Source organism: Bos javanicus, chromosome 1 (genome assembly GCF_032452875.1).
Source record: "Bos javanicus breed banteng chromosome 1, ARS-OSU_banteng_1.0, whole genome shotgun sequence".
Taxonomy (NCBI): Eukaryota; Metazoa; Chordata; class Mammalia; order Artiodactyla; family Bovidae; genus Bos; species Bos javanicus.
In genome coordinates this window covers 153,915,447-153,934,152 of record NC_083868.1, presented here as the reverse complement: position 1 = coordinate 153,934,152, position 18,706 = coordinate 153,915,447, and the positions used below count along the sequence as shown (strand labels likewise).

Genomic DNA, 18,706 nt, shown 5'->3' with positions numbered 1-18,706 from the left:
CACCTCTGCATAATTAAATGTTAGCTGAGTAACCCCAGATTCCACATCAGTGGGATCCAAATGTCCGAGGTGCCACTGTGTTCTGATGGGTCAGGAAGGGCGGCCTGCCCAGCAACAAGCACTACAGTAGTTTGATTTAGAGCTTTTCCCGAAAACAGACAACACAATCGATTACCTATAATACGAGAAGTAACTGCAGGGGCTTAGCATCAGGAAAGGAGTGGAGCACAGACTGTCTGATTTTCAGAAACCAGTGTTGTCCTTCAGGGCTTCCAGGTAAACCTGCACCTCAGGTGAACACAAACCAAGATCAATGTCTTACCACAAACCTCTGAAGGGTCACCAAGAAAAGAGAGACGCAGAATAAAAGAAAACCAGTACCCCAGGAACACAAAACACCGCAAGAGAACACCACGAAAACTGTATGCCGGCAAATTCAACAACCCTAAAAGGAAACCAGTACCCCAGGAACACAAAACGCCAAAGAGAAGACCACGAAAACTGTATGCCGGCAAATTCAACAACCAAGAAGAAATGGAGAAGTTCCTAGAAACACACATCCCACCAAAATGGAGTAAGAAGAAACTGATAATTTAAACACACCAATCATTGCAAGCAAAACAGAATCACTACTTTAAAAAACTCCCTAAAAACAAAAGTTCAGGACCCGATGGCTTCACAGGCAAATTCCACCAAACATACAAAAAAGGACTTATATTGATTCTCCTCAAACTCCTGCAAAAGACTGAAGAAGAGAGAATACTCCCAAAGACATTCTATGAAGCCATCATCACCCTGATACCAAAACCAGAGGACACTGCAAAAAGCAATGAAATTACAGGCCAATGTCTTTGAAGAATATAAATGCAAAAATTCTTAAACAAAATATTAGCAAATCCAACAACAGATAAAAAGGCCTACCTGGATTCATCTTAAGTTCACAAGGATGGTTCAACGTACACAAGTCAACCAGTGTGATAAAGCACATCAACAAAAGAAAAGATGGAAACCACACGATCGTCTCAGTGACGCAGCTGACAGAATTCAACATCCGTTCATGATAAAAACTCTTACCAGAGCGGCCGTAGAGGGAACGTAGCTCAACATAAGAAAAGCTACTTATGCCAAGCCCGCATCCATATAATACTCGACAATGAAAAGCTGCAAGGCTTCCTGCTAAAATCTGAAACAAGACAAGGAGGCCCACTCTCACCACTTCTATTAAACGCAGTATTGGAGTCCTAGATACAGCAATCAGACAAGAAAAAGAAACCAAAGGCATCCAGGTCAGCAGGGAAACAGCACAGCAGCCACGGTGCAGGTAACAGGACACTGTATATAGAAGCCTCTAGACTCCACACAGAACTACTATCAAAACGAGAACTGGTAAAGGATTCAGCAGAGCAGCCACGGTGTGCAGATAACAGGACGCTGTATAGAAGCCTCTAGACTCCACACAGAACTACTATCAAAACGAGAACTGGTGAAGGATTCAGCAGAGCAGCAGGATGCAAGATTCACATACAGAAACCAACTGCATTTCTTTGCACTAACGATGAAGTATCAGAAAGGGGATGTAAACAATCTCTTTCAAAAACACAACCAGAAAATATAAATAATACTTAGGAATAAACTACAAAGCTCCGGCTATCAAGAAAGCACAGTATGGGCACAAAAACAGAAATATGGGTCAGTGGAGTAGAACACAGACCCCAGAAATAAGCCCACACACACAGCCAACTACTCCTCGACAAAGGAGGTGTGGAGGACAGACAATCTCTTCAGCAAGTGGTGCTGGGGGAGCGGGGCCACCACATGCACATCAGTGAAGCCAGAACCCAACTTCGTATTCTTCACAGAAATAAACTCAGAATGGCTTAAAGACTTAAGATATGACGCCATAAGACTCTTACAAGAGAAGACAGGAAAAGCATCCTCTGACATAAATCACACCCATGTTTTCTTAGGTCAGTCTCCCAAGGCAATAGAAACAAAAGTAAACAAATGGAACCTAATAAAACTTAGAAGCTTCCGTCCAGCAAAGGGAACCATAAACAAAATGAGAAGATAACCTACAGGCTAGGAGAAGATATTGGCAAATGGTGCGATCCACAAACGGCTAATTTCCAAATATACAAATAACTCCTTCCACTCAACAACAAGAAAACCAACACCCCAGCTGAAAACTGGGCAGAAGACCTAAACAGACATTTCCCATGACATACAGATGCCCAGCGGGCACACAAAAAGGCGTTCAACGCAGCTCATTATTAGAAAAATGCAAATCAAAACTGTAATGAGGTGTGCCACCTGACACCAGGCAGAATGACCACCATTAAAATATTTAAAAACAAGAGATGCTGGAGAGGGCGTGGAGGAAAGTGAACCCTCCTATGCTGTTAGAGGAAACCTTGGTTGGTACAGCCACTTGAGAAACAGTATGGAGGTTCCTCAAAAACTAAAAAATAGAATTAGCATATGATCTAGCTGGAGAAGGCAATGGCACCCCACTCCAGTACTCTTGCCTGGAAAATCCCATGGGCAGAGGAGCCTGGTGGGCTGCAGTCCATGGGGTCGCTAAGAGTCGGACACGACTGAGCAACTTCACTTTCACTTTTCACTTTCCTGCAATGGAGAAGGAAATGGCAACCCACTCCAGTGTTCTTGCCTGGAGAATCCCAGGGACGGGGGAGCCTGGTGGGCTGCCGTCTATGGGGTCACACAGAGTCAGACACGACTGAAGCGACTTAGCAGCAGCAGCAGCAGCAGCAGCAGCAGCATGATCTAGCAATCCCACTCCTGGACATATATCTGAATAAAACTGCAATTCAGAAAGACACATGCACCGCTCTGCTCACAGCAGCAGTATTCACAGTGACCAAGAGACAGAAACAACCCGAGTGCCCACCAACACAGGAGTGGGGAAAGGAAATGACACGTACCAAGTGCAGCACGCTGCAGCCACGACAAAGAAGCGAGCACTGCCGCCTGCTGCTTCACGGGCAGACTGAGAGACTGTCATTCCACGTAAAGCCGGCCAGAGAAAGACGGAAAGCACCCACTATGACTCACACGCGGGATCCGAAACATGACTCAAACGGACAGTCTACGAGACGGAAACAGACTCACGGACACAGAGGACAGACTTGCGGCTGCGAGGGGAGGGGCTGGGGGGCGGGGCCGGGGGGCCAAGTACTAACACAGGACGGGGCAAGAGCAGGGTCCCACCGCCAAACACGGGGGGCTACATCCAGTGTCCCGAGATAAACCGCAGTGGAAGAGAATGTGAAAGAAAACGTGTGTGTGTGCATATATACACACACACACACACATATACACACACGCAACTGAAGCACTTTTCTGTACAGCAGAGTTAATACAACATTGTCAATCAATTACAAACATATAAATACCATCTCAGAGATAATGTCTTACTGATGCAAAAACCATTTGGTTTAATTATTTATTTTTGGCAGAAGTCTTACGCTCCTAAAGAGAACAAATCTCTAATTACTTTCAGCCTTTGTTTTTGGTCTTTCCCTGAGAGTGGAGTGAGAGTTAGGGAGCGCTCTCTTGGCAGTAGTTCTTCTGGAAAACATCTTGGGTTGGAACAAGCTTCACTGAGGTGCACGCGAGGACACGTGAAATCCAACACGATTTTGGCCTAGATTAGTAACAGTTTTCAGACTCGGGCAAAATCAGACCTCCAAGTCTCATTCTGGGAGGATTAGCTCACCAGGCATCTGAAGTGTGGGGGGCTCCTGGCCGCCCCATCCTATGAAGAACACTGACGAGCCGGAGCCTTCAGGAGATGGAGGGACCCGATGGGGGAGGGACCAAGAGCCATGTCAGCCTGAATCCGGGGTCTGAGAGAGGACTCGCGGTCCCCGAGTGTCCGCGGGGCGCTGAGGAGGGGGCGTGAAAATCATCGGCACACAAATACAACGTCAAACCAGCAAGCGTGAGACGAGGAGGGCGCAGACACAGGGCACTGGGGTGTGTCTGAAGTGAAAAGACCAGCAGCTTAACACTACCTTGTTTATTCACAGGCTGCTATATTGAGCCTCATAGTAACTGCAGATTGAAAATCTACAACAGATACAAGAAAGAAGAAGGAATCCAAACACACAGTAAAGTTAGTCATCACATCACAAGAGAAGAGAACACAAGAGGAAGAAAAGGACTCACAAAACAAATTCAAAACAAGCAACCAAGTGGCAATAAACATACATGTCAATAATTACCTTAAATGTAAATGGATAAAATGCTCCAATGAAAAGACTGCTGAACGGATACACAAACAAGACCCATATATATGCTGTCTACAAAGACCCACTTGTTCAGACCTAGGGACACATACAGACCGAGAGCGAGGGGATGGGAAAAGGAATTCTATGGAAATGGAAATCAGAAGAAAGCTGGACTAACAATACTCGTATCAGATGAAAGCAACCTCAAAATAAAAACTGTTAGACAAAGGAGGACCCTACCCGACAAAGGCATCTGAGACAAAGATAAAACAACTGTGAATATACATGCAGCTGACGTGCGAGGACCGCAGCGCGCGAGGCAAACGCTAACGGCCGTGAGGGAGAAACCGGGAGCAGCAGTGCAGTGGGGACCTCGACACCCCCGTGCACCAGTGGAGAGACCGCCAGACGGAGAATCAGTAAGGAAACGCAGGCCTTAGGTGAACACTGGGCCAGGCAGAGTTAATTGACATTTTCTGAGCATTTTATCCAAAAGTAGCAGAATACACGATCTTTTCAAGTGCACATGGAATATTCTGCAGGACTGACCACAAGCAGGGTCACAAAGGGAACGTCAGTAAATTTAAGAGAACTATCGTATCAAGCGTCCTTTTCAACCACAACACTACATGATCAGGAATCAACTGTAAGAAAAAACCTTTTTCTCCACACCCTCTCCAGCATTTATTATTTGTAGACTTTTGGATCGCAGCCATTCTGATGAGGTGGATGAAACTGGAGCCTATTATACAGAGTGAAGTAAGCCAGAAGGAAAAACACCAATACAGTATACTAACACATATATATGGAATTTAGAAAGATGGTAACAATAACCCGGTGTACGAGACAGCAAAAGAGACACTGATGTATAGAACAGTCTTATGGACTCTATGGGAGAGGGAGAGGGTGGGAAGATTTGGGAGAATGGCATTGAAACATGTAAAATATCATGTATGAAACGAGTCACCAGTCTAGGTTCGATGCACGATACTGGATGCTTGGGGCTAGTGCACTGGGACGACCCAGAGGGAGGGTATGGGGAGGGAGGAGGGAGGAGGGTTCAGGATGGGGAACACATGTATACCTGTGGCGGATTCATTTTGATATTTGGCAAAACTAATACAATTATGTAAAGTTTAAAAATAAAATTAAATTAAAAAAAAAAAAGAAAAAAACCTTTGTGTCTGTGTTGCAAAAACAGAAACACATGGAGCCTAAACAATATGCTACAAAACAGCCAGGTCACTAAAGAATCAGGAGTAAATAAAACACCTACAGATAAACGAATGAAAGTGTGATGATCTAAGACCTACGGGGCACGGAAAAATCAGTGCTAAGAGGGAAATGTATAGCAATACAATCTTACTTTAGAAAACAAGAATAATCTCAAACTACCTAACCTATACCTAAAGCACCTAGAGAAAGATGCAGAAACAAAACCCAAAATTAGTAAAGGAAAAAACTCATAAAGATCAGAGCAGTAGTAGATGAAACAGGGATGAAGAAATCAATAGAAAAGATCAATGAAATTAAAAGCTGGTTCTTTGAAAAGATAAACAAAATTGGTAAACGTTTAGGTCTCAAGTAGAAAAAATTAGAAATGAGAAAGAAGTTATAACCGACACCACAGAAATAGAAAGGATCATAAGAGACTGCTACAAGCAACCATATACAATAAAATGGACAACCCGGAAGAAACAGACAAGTGCTCAACACGGCACAGTCTTCCAGGAGACGGAAGGGAAGAAACAGCAAATATGAACAGACCAATCACAAGCGATGAATTGAAACTGTGAATTAAAAAAATTCCAACAAACACAAGTTCAGAACCAGATGGCTTCAGGGGCAAATTCTATCAGACATTTAAAGAAGAGTTAACCTGTCCTTCTGAAACTATTCCAAAAATTTCAGAGAAAGGAACACTCCCAAGTTCATTCTATGAGGCCACCATCACTCTGATACAAAACCCAGACAAAGATATCACAAAAAAAGAAAATTACAGGCCAATTCACTGATGAACATGAATGCAAAAATCCTCAGAAGAAATCCTAGCAAACTGAGGACTCCAACAGTCCACTAAAAATTATACACCCTGATCAAGTAGGGATCTGTCCCAGGGAAGCAAGGATTCTTCAGTATTTGCAAATCATCAGTGTGATATACCACATTATCAAACTGAAGAATAAAAATCATATGATAATCTCAGTAGTCGTAGAAAAAGCTTTTGACAAAATTCAATACCCATTTATGATTAACACTATCCGGAAAGTGGGCACAGAACGAACCCACCTCAACATAAAAAAATCCAAATGTGATATCGTTCTCAACGGTGGGAAGCTGGACGCACCTTCCCTGAGATAAGGAGCAAGGCACGGACATCCTCTGTCACTGCTCACACTCAACACGGTTTTGGGAGTCCTATCATGGCAATCAGAGAAGGAAAAAATAAACAAAAGGAATCAAACTTGGAAAAGAAGTTAAAATATCTCTATTTGCAGATGACATGATACTATACACAGAAAATCCTAAAGATGCCACCAGAAAACTACTGGAGCGCATCAGTGAATTCAGTAAAGTTGCAGGATATAAAATTAATACACAGAAAGCTACTGCATTTCTGTACACTAACAACACAAAATCAAAATCAGAAATACAGGTTAAAGAAACAATCCCATTTACTATCTAATAAAAAAGAATAAAATATCTAGGAATAAAGAGGCAAAAGGTCAGTACACAGAAAACTAAGATACGGATGAAAGAAACCGAAGACAACACAGACAAATGGGGGAGATGCACCATGTTCTTGGACTGAAGAATCAATGCTGAAAACCAGTATCTGCCCAACGCAATCTACAGATTCAATGCAATCTCTGTCAAATCACCAATGGCATTTTCCACAGAATCAGAACAAAAAACTGTACAATTTGTGTGGAAATACAAAAGACTCCAAACAATCAAAGCAATCTTGAGAAAGAAAAATGGAGCTGGAGGAATCATGCTCCCTGACTTCAGACTATGCTACATAAATACAGTAATCAAGACAGTATGTACTGATTCAAAAACAGAAATATAGATCAATGGAACAGGATCTAGAAAGCCCAGAGGTAAACCCAGGCGCCGTGGTCACCTAAGCTACGGAAAAGGAGGCGAGAAAATAGACTGGTGAAAAGGCAGTCTCTTCAGTAAGGGTGCAGTGAAAACTGGACTGCTGCACACCCAGAATGAAATTAGAATATTCTTTACATAAAAATACATAAAAGCATACATAAAAATAAACTCAGAATGAATTAAAGAACTATATCTAAGACCAGAGACTACAAAACGCTTAGAGGAAAACAGGCGCAACACGGATATAAATTGCAGCAATATCTGTCTTCTACAGGAATGAAAAGAAGAAGAAAAATAAACAAAGGGGAATTAATTAAAGTCAAAAGCTTTCGCACAGACAAGGAAATGACAAAAACAACATAGGAGAAAGTATTTGTAAACAATGTGACTGACAAGAGCTTAATTTCCAAAATTTACAAACCGCTCATGAAGCTCAAATATATATATATATATAAGTAACAATAAAAAAATGGGCAGAAGACCTAAGTAGACACTTCACTTCTCCAAAGAAGAAACAGAACTGGCCAAGAGGCACATAAAAGGATGTTCAACATCATTAATTAGAGAAATGCAATCAAAACTGCCATGAGGTATCACCTCACACCCCTCAGAACGGCCATCATCAAGAAGTCTGCAACAGTAAATGTTGGAGAGGGCGTCGGAGAAAGGGGACCCTCCCCCACTGTCGGGAATGTAAGTTGGTACAACCGCTATGGAGAACAGTATGGAGGTTTCTTAAGAAACTGTAAAAAGAGCTACAATACGATCCAGCAATACCACTGCTGGACATGTATCTGGAGAAAAACATGGTTGAAAAGGATACATGCGTCCCAGCTGTTCACTGCAGTGCTGCTTCCAACAGCCAGACCATGGAAGCACCTGAAATGCCCACTGACAGCTGAATGGCTGAGGAAGACATGGTACAGATATCCTGGGATGTTCAGTTCAGTTGAGTCGCTCAGTCGCTCAGACTCTTTGTGACCGCATGGACTGTAGCACGCCAGGCCTCCCTGTCCATCACCAACTCCGGGTGCTTGCTCAAACTCATGTCCATTGAGTCGGTGATGGATGCCATCCAGCCATCTCATCCTCTGTTGTCCCCTTCTCCTCCCAACTTCAATCTTTCCCAGCATCAGGGTCTTTTCCAGTGAGTCAGCTCTTCGCATCAGGTGGCCAAAGTACTGGAGTTTCAGCTTCAACATCAGTCCTTCCAATGAACACCCAGGACTGATCTCCTTTAGAATGGACTGGTGGATCTCCTTGCAGTCCAAGGGACTCTCAGGAGTCTCTTCCAACACCACAGTTCAAAAGCATCAATTCTTTAGCACTTAGCTTTCTTTATAGTCCAACTCTCACATCCGTACATGACCACAGGAAAAACCATAGCCTGGACCAGACAGACCTTTGTCAGCAAAGTAATGTCTCTGCTTTTTAATAAGCCGTCTAGGTTGGTCATAGCTTTTCTTCCAAGGAGCAAGTGTCTTTAATTTCATGGCTGCAGTCACCATGTGCAGTGATTTTGGAGCCCTCCAAAACAAAATCTCTTACTGTTTCCACTGTTTCCCCATCTATTTTCCATGAAGTGATGGGACCAGATGCCATGATCTTAGTTTTCTGAATGTTGAGTTTTAAGCCAACTTCTTCACTCTCCTCTTTCACTTTCATCAAGAGGTTCTTTAGTTCTTCTTCGCTTTCTGCCATAAAGTGATGTCATCTGTGTAGCGGAGGTTATTGATATTTCTTCCGGCAATCTTGATTCTTGAGTAAGGGGATATTACTCAGCCATTAATAAGAATGAAATAATGCCATTTGCAACAACATGAATGGACCTGGAGATTATCATACTATAGGAGTTAAGTCAGACAGAGTAAGACAAAAATATATGACATCACTTATATGCAGAATCTAAAAACATGATACAAATGAACTTATTTACCAAACAGAGACAAACTCACAGACTTAGAAGACAAACTTGCTGTTACCAAAGGGAAAACGTTGGGGGAAGGATAAACGGGGTTTGGGACTGATATGTACTCACTGCATATTGAAAACAGATAACCAGCAAGGGTCTACTGTGTAGCACAGGGAGCTGTACTCAATATTCTGCAATAACCGAAGCTGGGGAAAGAATTCTGAAAAGACTAGATACACATGTGTAACTGAGTCACTCTGCTGTACACTTGAAACTAACACAGCACTATAAACCAACTATACTCCAATAGAAAATAAAAACGTAAGGCGTTACAGAACCTCCTCCCACATCTGTGACGAAACGAGCAGAAAGAGTAAAAGTGGAAAACAAACACGCAAACACGAGCAGCCACCCCAGAGACCAGGGTGTGACAGGATTTAGTAAATGTCTAAAACCCACAGAACTCATACTGGTAATCCATAAAAATGCTGAAAATTCTAACAGTCAGCCGACCTGGAGAGATACAAACTGTCTTTCTCGTTTTACTTCTGTTTGATGAAGGAGAAGAGGGGAAGGGAAGCAGGAGGTGACACGGGACAGTTAGGGATGGGGCTGACACAAAACTGGAAAACCAGACACAATGTACAAAGCAATGATTTTTAGAAAGTACAAGACAGGGAGCCCTGGGAGAGCAGGTCCAGACGCAAGGTCAACGCAAGGGGAGCTTCCCAATCGAGCCCAGCAGTCTGCTCCCGAGCTCAGGGAGGCGAGGTGCCGTCAAGGGTAACAGAGAAGGAGGGAGGGACACAGCAGCAACTGGAAATACACATGTCCAAGGAGGGAGAGGACGCCACGAGCACAGAAGGGACAGCAGGAAAGTGGAATCAAGACCCCACTGGACAGGGTCGACGGCAGAAGCGGGAAAGTGAGATAAAGACCCCACTGGACAGGGTCGACGGCAGAAGCGGGAAAGTGAGATAAAGACCGCACTGGACAGGGTCGGCGGCAGATGAGGTGCTGTGGAGGATACAGCAATATTGCTTGAAGACGCAACTCTAGAAACTATAGAAAAAGAAACGCAGCTGCGAGGCCTCAAATGAGCAGTCACTGTGACTTGTGGGACAACATCAAACAGCACATCCGCATACACGAGTCACCGGGGGAGGTGGCAAAGGGCAAAACGGAAACAGATTTAAAGAAACAGTGGCTGAAATGTTGCCAAATTTGATGGAAACTATAAACCCACAGATAGAAAACTCTTGAAGAAGTCTAAGCAGAAAAAACAAAGCCACACTAAGACCCATCATGACCTCTTTAAAAATCTAAAAAAAGTAAAGACCCAACAAAAAGATGCTCAAACTCTATATATACACTCGCTGGCTCACCAAATTGACGGTATCGAGTGTGGACAAAGGCGTGGGATGACTGCAACTCCCGTAACACTGCTGGGGGGGATTCTCTATGGAACGGTTCATAAAGCAGGTGGCAATTCCCTACAAAATCTGACACACCCACAGTTACCAAGTGAGCAATTCCACTCACAGAAAACGGAAACTGTATGTTCACCCAAAGACTTGCATGTGGATGTTCACTGCAGCTGTATACATAATATGTGAAAACTAGAAGTAACCCAAATGTCCCCCACCAGTGAATGGACACAGTGTGGTACACCCAGAGGACAGAACACTATTTATTAGGAAAAAGGAACAGCTTACTGAAACATCAGCTTGGATGACTCTCAGAAGTGTTCTGCTGAATGCAAGAGGCCAGGCACCAAGATTACTAGTACACGCCTCCATGTATGTGACATTCTGGAGCAGGGGAAACCACAGAGACAGAAATTAGACCAGCAGGTGGCCGGCAGGGGAGTTTCCTGCAAAGGGGCAGAAGGGGACTCCTGGGGATGACAGTCATCACTGTGGCAGGCTGCATGACTATACACATTTGTCAAAATTCACTGAATTGCACAGTTAAAACTGGTGAATTTTATTTTACATAAGTTATACCTCAATAAAGCTCATCAAAAAAGAGAGTGGTGCTGACTATCTAATGAGTGTGAGGCCTTGAGGGCTGGTTTCTGAATTAAAGAGGCAATCAGAAGTCAGTGGGAATGAATGACACCCTCTCCCCAGTTATCAGCGGAAACCCTAGGACAGGACAGAGACAAACTCTGAGAAAGCTGGGCCTGGAGAATCCCACGGACTGTATAGTCCATGGGGTCACCAAGAGTCGGACATGACTGAGCAATTTTCACGAGGAAGAAAATCACTCCAATTTAACTAGGCTACAATGCAAAGATTCCATGAATTATATGACATACAAAAATATCAAAGATGTGAAAAACGGGGAAAAAGCATGACTCAGAATCAATAAAATATATCTCTATTCACCCATCCGTATGCATATAAAACAGTTCCTGGAATAAGGTCACACGTTTAAAAGCAATTATTTCTCAGATGGAGGATCTGAGGTCATTTAAAAACTTATCTTTTACACATTAAAAATGTTCTTTATAATGAAGACATGTTCACAAAAACAAATGATTTTTATTCAAAGGAAAAAAAATGAAGTAAATATGACAAGATGTTGGACTTCCCTGTGGTTGAGTGGTTAAGACTCCACCTGCCAATGCGGGGGCCACAGGATCGATCCCTGGTCCGGGAAGACCCGCCCCGCCGCGGGGTAACCAAGCCCGTGCGCCACAACTGCTGAGCCTGTGCTCCGCAAGAGAGAACCCGCGCTGCGGGGAGGAGCCCACGCGCCGGATCCAGAGAGCAGCCCCCGCTGGTTGCGCCTAGAGAACGCTCGGGGCAGGCAATGAAGGCTCAGCGCACCCAAAACACATACACACATAAACCTTTAAAAGAAAGTACGCCAAGATGTTAACAGTGGGTCCTTCTGGGTGTGGGATCAGATAGACATTTCTCCTTCATCCATGTCTGCATTTTAAAGTAATCCTTAAAACCGAAAAAACTAAACGAAGCCAGCAGAGACTCATGAAACCTGGGCTGGACACCCTCGGATGAAAGCCGTTTCTGGCCAGGGGTCTCATCGGCCATGCCCACGCTGCGAGCCCTGCATCTCGCGACCACCGGCCGCCCTGCCTGCCGCGCGGCTCAGGTGCGCGCGCGGATTCGGAAGGCAGCTGCGGCCTCTGCTCGGCGCTCGGTTTCTCGGGAGCCCCCGAGGCCCGAGGACCCTGTCGGCCAGGATCTGAGGCCGCCCCAAGGCGCTGGCCCCGGAGGCCTGCGGTGCGGCGCGGGAGACCACGCGTTAGGCGCCCGGGCGACTCCAGGGCTGCTCGGCACGTCCGAAGGGAAGGTCTGGAGGCCTCCCCAAGCCTCTGTGCCCCCACGAGGGCGCCCGCTGCCCACCACGCACAGCCCCGGAGGACCAGCCCCACGCAAAGAGCAGGTGAGGAGAGGGACGCGAGAGACCCACACCCTCCTGCAGGAGAAGGCTGGCAGCTCAGCGCAGGCCCACGTCTAAAGCTCCGCGAGCACTGGACTGCCCAAAGGACGTCTGCACCCGTGGAATACGCGGCCACGAACGAGGCCCTCCCGCCGAACAGAACAGACAGGCAGATCTCTGCAGCCCTTCCGCACTCCAGGCCGGTTCTGCCGTGCGCAAGCGCCGCCGCGAGCAAGTACTACCCTGGAGACTTCCAAAACCATAACCCTGGCCTGTGCATTCGTTTCCATATGAACAGAAGTCTGACAAGTCTGAGAAAGTTAGTTCTTTCTCCTGGACATAATTCCTAAGAAAATGGTTTCCTCAGTGCAGCCGCTCGGTTCAACTTCCCGTTTCTAGAATCGGAGCCATTACTTTGCGCCTGCTGTTTTTCAGGACTGTGTGCAACGGGCTTCCCTTTCCAGGGGTCCTCAGCCCAGTGCTTCCCAAACGGTAATGTGCCTAAGGATCCCTGGGATCTTATATAAAAAAAAGCCAAATGAGCCTTTGTTCCTATCAGGGCTACACACTATGGCGCCATTTTCCCCTGAGGTTTGCAGGAAGTTCAGAGCCTACCAGCAACTTTTAAAGCCAAACGCCTCTCCACAGTACATTTTACTATCTGCCGTTTACTGAACTACAAGTGATCAGAGTTAAATACTAAGCAGAAGATCTAGAGCTTTTAAAAAGTACATGTGTAGGAAGGGAAGTATTTGAAGAAGTTCAGAAAATGACTTTAATTATACAAATGAGTAGGGGCGTTAAAGTGCAAGTTGGCTAGCTTGGGAAGGGTGACTTCTCATTAAATGAAATAAGAAAACTGTCTGCTGCAGGGTGGATCCTTTAACTTGAGGGGGAACAGGAAAATTAAAAGAGGCAGCTGTGGTAATGTCTTTAAAGCTTTGAATTCAACAGAGAAGAAAGCTGGGAGGGTGAACCAGAGAGTAATTTTACATCGAGTTGTCCAAGGTCCAGACAAATCCTATTTCTGTGTTATTATTATTCAAGGTCCCAAACACTGAGATGAAGAAAAGATCATTGAGATAAAAACACAAAAATGTTCCAAGGCACATGCTGCTGCTTAGCCGCTCAGTCGTGTTCCACTCTGTGAGACCCCGTGGACTATAGCCCACCGGGCTCCTCTGTCCATGGCGATTCTCCAGGCAAGAATACTGGAGTGGGTTGCCATACCTTCCTCCAGGGGACCTTCCCGACCCAGGGCTCAAAACCCGATTTCCTGCATGGCAGGCAGATTCTATACCATCTGAGCCACCAGAGAAGCCCCAAGGCACATACATAATAATATTTTTAAAATCGTGTCTTATGATATGCAGGGTTTCCCAGGTGATTCAATGGTAAAGAATCCGCTTGCCAATGCAGGAAATGCAGGTTTGATCCCTGGGTTGGGAAGATCCCCTGGAGAAGGGAATGGCAACCCACTCCAGCATTCTTGCCTGGAAAATCCCAGGGACAGAGGAGCCTGGTGGGCTACAGTCCATGGGGCTGCAAAAGTTGGACACGACTGAGCAACAACATATTATATATACCACAGAGAAAAAGGCTGAGGGAATGTAGAGCAAAAGACCCTGGATGGTGAGGCTATGTTTACCTATGGTTACGCTAGTTTGACATTTTCTATAATGAAAATATATTACTTTCATGATAAAAATAATAACAGTTAATTTTTAAGTGGTCATGCTGAAAAAGAGAGATGGAGGGAAGGAGGAAGGAAGCAGATAAAACAGTTAGGGAGGGAAATGTCTTTCAAACGGCAATTCCCTTCACATACTTCTTTCGAGTACGCCCCCCACGATTCTTCCCTTTTTTTTTTTTCTGGGATCACATTAATATTAAGGCTGTGATTATACATTCAAGTGTTGAATGAAATTTGAGGAACTAGAATGTTCCAATTCCCAGTCGTTTCTCTGTAATCAGTGCTGTTTCCAGTGCAGCGACTGGCAGCTATGAAGTCTGCAGTGTTTCAAGGGTGAAACGCAAGGCCCTTTCCCTTCCTGGCAGGCCCCACAACGTGCCAGCCACTCAACCCCTTTTCTCCCCGTGAGCCGCCTGCGCAGCAACCGTGCCGCAGACTCTCCCGAAAGCAGAGTCCTCACTGGACTTCCGTCACGACACTGCAGCCTTGATGGGCTGGTGACGCACAGCGCAGGAAACAGGATACAAAGGAGTGGGAAGCAGCACGCGGAAAGGGCTGCAAACTCAGGACGCCCGAAACGGCTCGGAAGTACCTTTAGGATGGTGATGTTCCAGGTGAAGCTCTCCACGGCCTTCTGCAGCTTGCGCTCCTTCAGGCCCTCCTTGGTGCCGATGCTGTGCAAGTGCTCGTGGAACTCCATGGCTGAAAGAAGCAGAACGACAAAGGATGTTACTTCCCCACCCAATCGGTGGTAATGGGCCAGCAATATTTACCTTTCTAGGTATAGCTAGAAAGATTCCAGTCTCCACTGAGATTTCACAGAGGATGAAATAAGAAAGTTCCAGCGGGGGAAGCAATGCCAATTCACAACCCCAGCGAGGCAGACGGCGTCTCTGAGTGCGTGCCTGTGGACTGGGAGGCTGCCCAGGGCACAGATGACCATCCGCATTCTTCCTCTAGAGGTGGGGGCGCTGAAGAGACTCAGCCAGGTTCAGAGACTGAGGCTGAGGGAGAGGGAGGGACCCTGGACCAGGGCCAGGCTTTGGAATCTCGGAGGCTGATTTTAGCTCCACCGAGGTCTCAATGATGCTTTTGAACTGTGGAGTTGGAGAAGACTCTTGAGAGTCCCTTGGACTGCAAGGAGATCCAACCAGTCCATCCTAAAGGAAATCAGTCCTGAATGTTCATTGGAAGGACTGATGCTGAAGCTCCAATACTTTGGCCACCTGATGCGAAGAGCTGACTCATTGGCAAAGACTCTGAGGCTAGGAGAAACTGGGGGCAGGAGAAGGGGACGACAGAGGGTGAGATGGTTGGATGGCATCACCGACTCAATGGACATGTGTTTGGGTGAACTCCGGGAGTTGGTGATGGACAGGGAGGCCTGGTGTGCTGCAGTCCATGGGGTCACAAAGAGTCGGACACGACTGAGTGAACTGAACCAAGGTCTCAATGTTGGCAGTTTGGGATGAAAAAAAGTACAAAGCACTGTTTCCTGTCCCAGTGAGATGACCTGAGGTCCCAGACCCCGCCTGCAGCAGAGGGGAGAGGGCACCATAACTCTGTATAATTCACATAATCAGTGCACATTCCTCACCGCCATTCAAAGCAGTGTGAACGCGGGAGTGGTGGGACGTCCCCTTCCTGATTTAATATCATTAAAACTCGGGGGGTTTTCTTTACATATTCACTTGCAGTCAGTATCCCATCGCTGGCCAATGGGAACCCTGCAGGTGGGTTTCTAAGTCCTTCTGAGGTCACTGATTAGCCTTTGACACATCCCTGGCTTCTGGCATAAGACATTCAAGAGTTAGCAGGTACACTGCTCACCTGGGCCTGGAGCCAGGCATTTCTCCAAGGACCTCTGGATTCTTACAGCGGAGAATGGTGCTCAAAGACCACAATCTGGGGGCTAGGAGTGCTCACTGTTACTGGGTTTCCACTGTTTTCCAGGCTCCTTAGTGAACAGATCTTAGGTACAGGGCTATTTTTTTAAGGGAAGAATAAGATCTTGCTTGTACTTCTAATCCAAATTTACAGATACAATGTTTTCACTGTTTTTTTCCTTAAATCTTAGACATTTCTTTGGCAGATAATCTTAATTAACCACATCGACATAACTAATATTAAGACTGCTAAATACAATTTAAACTCTGCTTTTTTTTTTTTTTTTTTTTTGTCCTTAGAGTACATCTCATTGAGAATGTAATAAAAGCACAGTGTTCTAAGGTCAGTCAAGGTAATTTTCTTTACAGGTTATGTCAGAAAAAGTACAATTACATTCATTTGTTTCCTTTTTATCCCATTGTGTATGTGGGGGTGGGAAATGTTTTTGCTTCTTTGGATAAATTTTTTTTTTTTTATGATTCCTAAGTCCAACTGCTTATCAAGGTGCATTCAGGTAAATCTTACTTTCTTCCTGGATTCCTCTACCCTAAGTCCTCCCTCCCCCTGTACATTTTTATGCGTTTTTAGTTTATCTTTTATTGTCCTCTTTCTCCTTGAAGATCTAAGCAGAGGTGTCCATATATCCACAATCCCCCGTGTTTTGCACAAAAGCAGTGCAGCATGCACAGTGCTCTGTGGCTGTCCATGCAGCCATGGTGGGGATGGCTCGCTGCCCACGTATCAAGCCCTTCTCACCCTTTTCTGACACCTACAGAGCCCCCCACACACACTGTGGAGATGAGCCGCCTCTGGTTTAACCAGCCCTCACGGATGGACGTGGTCTCCAATCTTTCGCTGTTACAACCAATGTTGGAGCAGCTGTCATTTTACAAGACATTTCCCGTGCTCTTCTGTACATTTTTCCTGTTCAGTTGGGCACCCCAATTTCTCACTCCCTTTCTATGCATCACCGCTTCAAAGCAGTTCTTCACACAGTGACTGACAGGAGCTTTATTCCTTAGTGTCTTTAAACAGTGAACAAGGGCTGACATACAGGATAAATATAGTGACCTGCCAATCTAGTCTTGCTTCTTCTCCACTTTCTCTCTCCTAATAGGAGCCAGGGCCCTAATTCCTGTCATGCTAATAAAGCTTAAGAAGCTCACTGGTTTAAAAAAGGAACAGTAATTAGTAGAAGTCATTGCATTGTCTAGGAAACTCCCACACTGACCCTTCTCCTGCATTCGGCCTCTCTTTGGACAACGCCCCAGCTTGGTCACTAACCTCCCCCCAAGCCCACTGCTGGGAGCCTGGCACATAGAGGGCTGCATCCCCCATATCTGCTTCCTACCTTCCCTGGATGTGCTTGCTTTAATACACTGAAAAAAAAAAGACAAATAATAACCATGACTAGGTGGCAATTATGTTCTAAAATCCAGGATTTCTGCTAAAGCAACACACACACACATACACACACACACACTTCTCCCTGGTAGGTCTGAGAGGCTCCCTGGCACATGCCTTGATGACTCGGATGCACCTCCTAGAAGGTGGCCAGATGAGGCCCTGACAATAAGACCCCAGTGGTTCTTTAGTTTTAATATTTCGGCATCATCTGGACTTCAGGATATTAATCTTTAATATCCATATTTCGGGTAGTCTCAGAAGCACCACTGAGACTTGGAAGGTGGACGTCCAGATGGAACATGGAAAAGAGACGAGACAGGAGAGCGGGTGGAGCGGTGAGGCTCTGTTAACAAGGCTGAGCTCAGACAAGCATCCAGCCCAGACGCAAGGAGGCAGCTGAGCTCAGACAAGCATCCAGCCCAGACGCAAGGAGGCAGCCTTCAGAAAGGTCAGAAGAACGAGAGCCAGAGGCTGCCTTGGGAAGGACCGAGGACTCGGGAAGACAAGGCTGAGCTCAGACAAGCATCCAGCCCAGATGCAAGGAGGCAGCCTTCAGAAAGGTCAGAAGAACGAGAGTCAGAGGCTGCCTTGGGAAGGACTGAGGACTCAGGAAGAATAACAGTGCGGATGATTAAAAAGTGATGCTGATAAAGATGAAATGTGGAAACATAAGAAAACAAGTACAGCTGCCTAAGAAGCTTATATTCTACACGTCTGTTAAAGTACAGCCACGATGGAGAACAGTGTGGGGAGTCCTTAAAAAACACTAAGAATAAAACTACCATACGACCCAGCAATCCTACTGCTTGGCATATTCCCTGAAAAAACCATAACTGAAAAACACACATCTACCCCGGTGTTCCCTGCAGCTCTATTTACAATAGCTAGAACATGGAAGCAACCTAGATGTCGGTCGACAGGTGACTGGATAAAGAAGCGTGGTACACGTACGCGGTGGACTATTACCCAGCCATAAAAAGGAACACGTTTGAGTCATTCTGGTGAGAGGAACGAACCTAAAGCCTGTTATACAAGTGA

General features: G+C 45.5%; 1 protein-coding gene across 1 annotated transcript in view; it reads right to left on the bottom strand.

Moving 5' to 3' along the window:
* The window catches only part of PLCL2 (phospholipase C like 2), a 212,366-nt gene that overhangs the window by 17,436 nt on the left and 176,224 nt on the right, over positions 1-18,706 (bottom strand). The window contains exon 6 of the mRNA XM_061427830.1: positions 14,967-15,076. Coding sequence (XP_061283814.1) covers positions 14,967-15,076 — 110 coding nt within the window. The remainder of the gene's footprint in view (positions 1-14,966; positions 15,077-18,706) is intronic.